General features: G+C 31.8%; 1 protein-coding gene across 1 annotated transcript in view; it reads left to right on the top strand.

Annotated features, from left to right (window-relative positions):
- LOC105621537 (nidogen-2) overlaps positions 1–8305 on the top strand; it is a 22671-nt gene that overhangs the window by 3939 nt on the left and 10427 nt on the right. Inside the window, exons 2-6 of the mRNA XM_012203010.1 lie at positions 6050–6328; positions 6695–6900; positions 6977–7068; positions 7267–7413; positions 8045–8278. Of these exons, the coding sequence (XP_012058400.1) occupies positions 6050–6328; positions 6695–6900; positions 6977–7068; positions 7267–7413; positions 8045–8278 (958 nt within the window). The remainder of the gene's footprint in view (positions 1–6049; positions 6329–6694; positions 6901–6976; positions 7069–7266; positions 7414–8044; positions 8279–8305) is intronic.

The following is an 8305-nucleotide window of genomic DNA, read 5'->3' as shown; positions in this document are numbered from 1 at the left end:
ACTTACTTTTTACCTTACTTCTAATTATAACTTAGACTAAAACTAAATAGGTTTAGTTTACTTTTTACTTACATACTATATATATATATATAGTATATATATATATATATATATATATATATATATATAATTATACTTATAACATTAAATTACATAATATGTAATATGTAGATATATTTATTTGCATGTCATAATATGCCTCATCAATGACTGACAAGCTGTATAAATAGAAAGTTTAGTTATTGACCGTCATAATGGTATATAGTAAACAATTATACAATATAATGCATATAATGCATATAATATAATACATATAATAAGTAAGAAATAAAAATTATATAGTTAATATCTAAACAAGAAAAATATATAAATATTAACTATACTCTTCTATTTTGCTAATGCAAGTAAATATACATGTAAGTTTATGTGGCAGTGTTGATTACAGAATTAAGTCGCATTAACATCGCGAGACTGCGGTTATGTAAATACTCGCGACAATCTTGATAAAGTTAATCTTGACAATTTTTCACACTATTTAAGTTGCACGAAGAAAATCTAAACTAATGCATTTTCTGCATACAAGAAATCGCATGTTTCGCTATAAACAAATATGTCTCGAAGAAATAACGCTATTTGATTCTCCGTAAAAATAACACACTAAAAATATATCTTACGGCATTCTTTACCTTTGCATTAACGTAAAATTCAGTGGAAGATTGTATCTTTTCCTGCGCTCAATTAAATATTCACATCAAGAGAATGATACGACAGCCAACTTATGGTGCTATGCAATTAGCCTTGGCGTTTTCCCACATTATTTAGCGGAGACTTAGTGGGAGGAATTGCGAAATTCCACTCGCGATTCTTCCAAATCATTCCTTCTGTCGTTGACTTAGTCATCGTCGACAAAGTTCAATTAGTCTCGACACGAAATTCTCAATTAATTTCATTACAGCTTCTTCCGTTTCACCGAGTTTCCTTTCTGAACTTCCGATTACGACATATCTCGTCATAACCTTGAAATCATCCATCAGCAATGGAAATTCGCTGTTTGCTATTTTAAAGAGGGAATCGTTGTTTCATTTTTCTTGCAAACATATTTTAGTTTTTGCTCGCTTTCCTCAATCATCGTGCTCGTTTCCCTAATCAGACAAACATTATCATAGGCATGTAATTTGTTGGAAATGTTGAAGAAAACGAATGTGCAATGTAAAACTAGATAAGTGGAGCTTAGGCATGCAGAGACTTTCGCATGTGCAAAGGCGATTGACAATAAACTAATGGACAGAAATTTTATTTCCTGCATTGCAACAGAAATTACATAAGGTTCAAAACATTTTTGAAATTTGAGTATTTTCAATAATTAAAAATTAACTAAGTAACAGTCGATGTTTTATTATGCCATTCTATATAAAAATGCTAAGTATTTTTCTCAATTAATATAAAGAAGGATCTCTTTAAGAAGAAATTATTTCTATCAGTTATATTTCTATTAGTTATTGTATGTAATAAATCTGTTTATCATACACGCAATTTTTTGAATAAAGATTTAGACAATTTAAGAAACTATAAGCTTTTTTAAAATCGTGTTTATCTTAATATCTCAAAATAACAATAATTGTTTCAAGTGTTTCAAAAATTAATAATATCTCATAATTTATGTCATCATAATAGTACCTAATTAAAATAATTCAAAATATATTTATAGTTATATTTATAGTTATTAAAAAGGATTTGCGCATTATGTAACTCAAAATTGATATCCAACAAACGTTTCCTCGGTCAATTTTTATACCGTTATTGCGGACTTAGGTCAGTGACAAATCGCGATTGACACAGATGTATATCGCGACGTATCCGCAAACGCGAAGATACGATGATCTACTTAGAGGACCTTCCTACACGACAATCATCTCCATTTCGTCGGTTATCCTCGACGATTCACAGTCATCAAAATGATTGTGGCCGATTGCGCGATTGCGTTAGCGCGTGCGGCATGCGTTACCGAAACCGCCGTCTCTCCTGTCATCTCACTGACTCGCGGCTGCCACCACGTTATGACGATTGCACATATACCGAGTCTACTCTAATGCCGCGATTATCATAAGAATTCGACGTAATCGTTTCTTTATTATTATTGGGATCCAAAGCAAAATTGTTTGGACTACAATCCATACGATTGGTACTATAAAATTCTAAAGTGTAGATGAAAAGACTTTGAACTTTCTTTTATTAATCGTCATAAAGAGATTCATTTGTATTCTGCATTTCAAAGACACTTTAGACTTTAAAATTTAGGTATAGTTGAGGATTAAATACTGTATAAAAATAAAAACACTTCAATAATCTTAAAAAAATTATAAACAGCTTAAAGATTAGAAATTGATTGTAATTAAAACATGAATCATTAAAGTCACTAAAAATTATTACAGTCATTAATTCTAACTTAATTTTTATTAATTAGCTAAAGTTTATTCTTACAAAATATGAATGCATATGTACTACACATTCCAGAATTGATTGCGAAATAATTTTTGACAGAAAGAAAACACGTTGAGTAATTTCTCTCAAAAGTTTCCTTGAATATTGAAATTCCTTGAATATTGAAAATTGGTCGATACAATAGTCGAGCTCAAATTATTTCCAATACCGTGCTTGGTTTGTCAAGCATTAGAATCGTTATCGATGATATCAGGAAGAGAGTTGGCAGTTAGCATGGTTTCCTCCTGTTACTTCCAGGCGATACTATTTTCACCGTTCCACCGCGATTACATGTGTGTACGTGTGTGTCATCGGCTCGGCTCTGACCTATGACCTCGATGATAGCCTCGGCAGTGATAGCGCGTCGAACTTTCCCACTAGTTGACTTACGCGAATGTCAAAACGTCTGAGAACGTAAACGAGCTTCGGCAAGACTATCAATACTGGCTTGACATTCTTAAGCATCGATTATTGAATGCCTCGATGACCGATACTGATTCGGTTCATAAACTCTCATACGTATAACAGGACGAATAATATCGATTAGATATTGAAAATTGGAAGATTTCTGCTTATTTAAGCTAAATTGCAATTATACTGCCGTAAAAAAATTAACATTTTCCGATACATTTTATAATTCAATACAAAAAAATGTTTTTTAATTTATAGTAAATTTTGTTATATAAATTAAAAAAAATATTAAACCTATTTTAATATCTTCTTAAATATATTCTTAATATCAATAAATATAATACAATATTTTAAATTTTTCGGTTTAATAAATACATTTTCGTTTTCATTAAAAAGTTACATTATAACTATTAAAGTACAATTAGAAAGTTCAGTTTATATTTTCAATAAGTTGAAATAAGTTGAATACCTTGCCTATTCAACAAAATTATGAAATAAATTTAAGTAATGCCAGAATAGTGTCACAATAGAGATTATTACTTTGTCGCCCTAATTCGTGTCAATTCACTTGAACCGGGTCGCTCGTTAACGATGTGCGACTTGAACGTTAAATTTGACGCGGCGCCCATAATATTAACCTCACGTGAAAACAATATAGGTCATCGGATGTTTCAGCTTGGACTTTAAGTGGCGTATAAGAATGAACATCGATAAAAAAATGTGGGAGCGAATCACGTCATTGAACAAGAATCGAGAAATTCATATTTCATATATCATATTTATGGAAAAAATAAATAGATAACTTTCATTTTTCTGTTTTAGAAATTTTGCTTTTAAAAAAATTTCATTATTCATAAATTTAAAATTACTTTTAATAAACAACTTGTCCTACAAAAAGTCACGAAATAGTATATAATTAAAATATACGATATAATTTTAGATCTTATAGCTCTTAAGAATGGTTGTATAATATATTGCTTTCTTAATTTCAACATTAGATAATGCTGAACTGCTAACAGCAAACAGTGTGAGAACCATGTCAATCACTTTCTCCCAGTGTAATATTTCAAGCGGTTGCACCGTTCTTTTGAGAAGTTTTAAATTTGTCTCTTTAATGACGAAGAGTTCTTTTTTCTTGCGTAGGAACAGCTGCGGCTTGAAAAGCGCATCTCATCAAACGTATGTGTGCACACGCACTTCATTTTAGCCAATTGACAAAATAAGACAGCCCTAGCAAGATAACATGACTGTTGGCTGCTCCTTTTCGCTTTGAATATTATATTTAAAAATAATAAGAAATAGTTGGAATTCTATCTTTTCCTATATAATCCATATATAATTAATATCCATATATAATTTCCATATATAATTAATAATTTTTCTCAAAAATTAAAGAGTCTTGTAATATAAAAATGGTAAATGAAAAATATCTTATAAATAATTAATATACTTAATGATAAAATAATGATTTGCTGAAGTATCTAACAATTTAACTAGATACAGATTTAAAAATAATTTTGTTAGTCCATCAAAATAATTATGTAGGATGCTCAAGTGCGATAAGTAATATTGCAAAAAGTTTTGACACTTTTATAAGCTTTAATGCTTTATCAGCTTGAATGTCCTATAATTATTTTCATCCAAAATTATTTTCAGATTTATAGTTCAATTTTTACACAGTGAAACCCTTCATTTTTTCTCTTTATAGATTTTCAAGAATGCAATTTACTAAGAATAAGGTTAGGAACAGTTAGAACAAACTTGTTAAGAACAAACTTAATCTGCAAAAAAATGTATAAATTTCTTCTAACGAAATTTTTTAAATTTATAATTATATTCATTATCATAATTAAAGAATAAAAGATTCATTACTATTACACAGATTCATTACACTTATATATAGTATTCTAATTTTTTCATAATATGTATTAATCGTCAAAGTTTTTGACATCTTTTGTTCCAAATTTGCTTAAAATTTTTTTAAATAACTATTAACATCTCGCAGACATCGCTCTCACTCTTGACCGCTTTATAGGACATGCTCTCGATGAAATGATTGCGATTCCTTCGCGAGTTTACGCGAACGCGACATCGTTCTCGCGCCGGCGTTATAACGAGCATGCGTTCGTTGGGTGAATGACTCCTCGACGACAGGCGCTCGTTCATTAACGTGCATGCGTGTCTATTGCGAGACTCGCGGAGACTGACGACGTGGGGCAAATCCCCCTCCTAACAACGTTATTGTCGGATTTCACTAGCAGCACGTGCCAACGATTTACCTGCTGACCCGCTGACGCCGTCCAACCTTCCGCAGTGCACGCTTTACGGAATTGGATTTACTGTCATGTTCTAATAGATAAGCATGTCTTCGGCGACGGCGAATTATTGTCGAAAGATCTTAATATTATCGAATCAATGCACTCCACGATCAAAATTTGCATTATAAAAAAAACTGCATTTTGTTAGTGGTTATATTATATATATATATCATTTTAAAATATATAATTAAGTAATAACAGTGATACACTTTAAAGTAAATAATAAATATTTTATAATTATGAATCTATGGAATATAATTTTTCATTACATATGGAATAAATAGCATTTTGACGAATGCAATCGTTAAATTTTACATTTAAATATCGATTATTAACAAAGTTATTATGTAATGTAAATCGGAGATATTATAATATCTTCTCTATTATTAAATCATATAATCTTCTGTTATTATTAAATAATATTAAAATGGAACAATTGCCAATTATCAGTCAATTGAAGTTGCATAACATTAAAGCACTGAAATATTACTAGTTAGATATTAATAATACGATAAATATTTGATAAATTCCAATAAACTTCAAATATATGACAAAATATCTGACAAAATTAAACATGTGTAAAATGAATAAGTAAATTGCTATCGATTTAATTCCTTGTTCTTATTCAATGTTTTAAAATTTTAAACAATCGCTATAAATAGAATCTAAACATTTTATTGCATTTATCATAAGTAAATAGAAATTTTGAAAGCTTTTATGACTAATTATACAATATATTTCCATTTCCTTTTATTAAATACAAAATTAAAATCGAGCACATTTGTAACACAAATTGGCTGAAAATATTGAGGCTGGAAAATCGGTTTTCTCAATTTCAGATAAATGGAAATGGCGTTCTCTCATTCGCTAGGGCCATGCAAAGGTTTTTCAACATTGCGTTCCCTCTTGATGATCCAGTCATCTCGCCTCTTTATACGCATGTTGATACGAAAGCTTCCGGAACAATTTATTGGAGCGAAACCGATTCTCCTGATGTTCTCGCCAGAGCAGGAGGATTGATTCGAAGCGCCTTTAAGGATGCTAATAATTTTGTGCCTACGCACGTCTTTTTGGTCACTTGGATGGATGTTGGATATTACAATGAGCGAAATGATAAGGTTGCTATCATTACAATTATCAAATATTATTACGTTTTCTATTTTTTTAAACAAATCTTTAGTTTATATAGGTAAGATTTGTTCGCGTTGCACTTTTAAAATCCTCAAAAATTTTTGCATTTAAAATAAGATAAGTATATTTAAGGAAGAGAAAGAAAATGAAGATTCTGAGTGCAAAAAATGCAAGCAACACGAGCAGATCTATAATTATAAATGTGAAATTAATTAACGATATATTTTTAACATTTATAAAATTATGTTTAAACTAAATGTTCCACTACTAAAGAAAAATGAAAAGGTAAACATGTAACACGGTTTTTAGAAAACATGAATAAACATGAATAAATTCATCGAATCGTCTTTCAGGTGAATACTTATCAAGTCGCTATATCATCCAACGGTACGCATTCCTTTGTTGAACTACTGTATCCGGAAAATGGTATACAGTGGATTCAGGGTGAGTCGCATCCCAACGGTCTTCCAGATGCCAAGGCACAGGCAGGATTCATGAGCGAGGGTAAAATGTATACCCTGAGGGGCTCGGGCACGGACCAAATTCAGAATGTCGACAAGTGAGTAATGGGGAGAGCGAAGGCGCCGGCTGTATTCACGTGCGACGTATTCATGGGCCTTTGTAATTGTTTTCAGGTGGTCGAATGTAAATAGGCCTGGCCAGTGGTTATTTCAAGTCGGTCCTATTGATGAAGGTGAAAATATAAAGACTCCCGACAATATCGAAGGTAACGAGTGCATAATACATATATAATGAAATATAGTAATAAGCTAAATATGCTTATAAAAATATGTTTATTTAAAGGACAATTTATGAGTGCATGATTTATAAATTGCGGTAACAAGATTCTAAAATTGCAAAATCGAATGTTATCCCAGATGTTATCTTTATGATATTGATCGAATTAAGCAATATACCTTGTTAGACACGATGACTATGCAACAAGCGGCCAGCTGTAGGACCGGCGCCACTACTTGCCACAGTAAAGCGACCTGCATTGATTACGAGATCGGATTCTGTTGCAGCTGCAAGCAGGGCTATTTCGGCAACGGGAAATCCTGCCAACCAAACGGTAAGCTATTTATCAACGGTGTTTGTCGAAATCTCGCGTGCTCATAGCGAGATAAGCTCGAGCTAATGGCATGCAAACGCGGCCTTTGAAGTGTTCTTGAAACAGGATAAAGAAGAGATCTTTCAGCGCGTTTCCCCTCTCTACGACGCTTCACCTAACGCGGACAAAGGTACGCAGAAGTCGTCGTAGGGCAAATAGATGCAATGCAGTAAGTAGCTGCGTTTACTTGCTTTCTCTGATCTATTCATAGTTTACGAGACTGGTTCTTACGACTTCCACGGTAACATCATAAAGACGGCAATACCGTGAAATGGGCCGCGCTACACTTTGATGATTGTGTCGTTGGCAATGTCCCTACCAATAATTTTTTTTCATAAGAAAAATGCAATGACTTCTTAAGAAATACAACCAAAATTATATTTGTTTCCAGATTATTTTATTTGCCGATAAATGATTGTGTAAAAACATCAACAGATAGCACTTATAATTCAAAGAAAAGAATATTTTGTGTACACAGAAAGATTAATTAGGCAATTATGGCAGTTTGTTAAAGGCAAAAAAGATTCTGACAATTATAATAAAAATATAAAGATGTTATGAATTTTTTTTATCCAAAAGATTTAATTTTTAGACGTGCCTCTTCGGGTTATTGGTCGAATATCTGGCACGCTGAACGGCGTCGAATTCTCCTCGAGAGATCTTCAATGCTACGTACAAACCAAAGATGGACGAACATACACAGCTTTATCAAGAGTACCTGAAGAAATCGGCGCTAGCTTCCAACTTTTGAGCAATTTGGGTAGCATTATTGCTTGGCTATTCGCAAAACCTGTTAGCGATACTGAAAACGGATACGAACTTACAGGCAAGAAGCATAAATATATATATATAT

The sequence above is a fragment of the Atta cephalotes genome (assembly GCF_000143395.1).
Source record: "Atta cephalotes unplaced genomic scaffold scaffold00034, whole genome shotgun sequence".
Classification (NCBI taxonomy): domain Eukaryota; kingdom Metazoa; phylum Arthropoda; class Insecta; order Hymenoptera; family Formicidae; genus Atta; species Atta cephalotes.
This window is presented reverse-complemented; position numbering and strand designations above follow the sequence as displayed.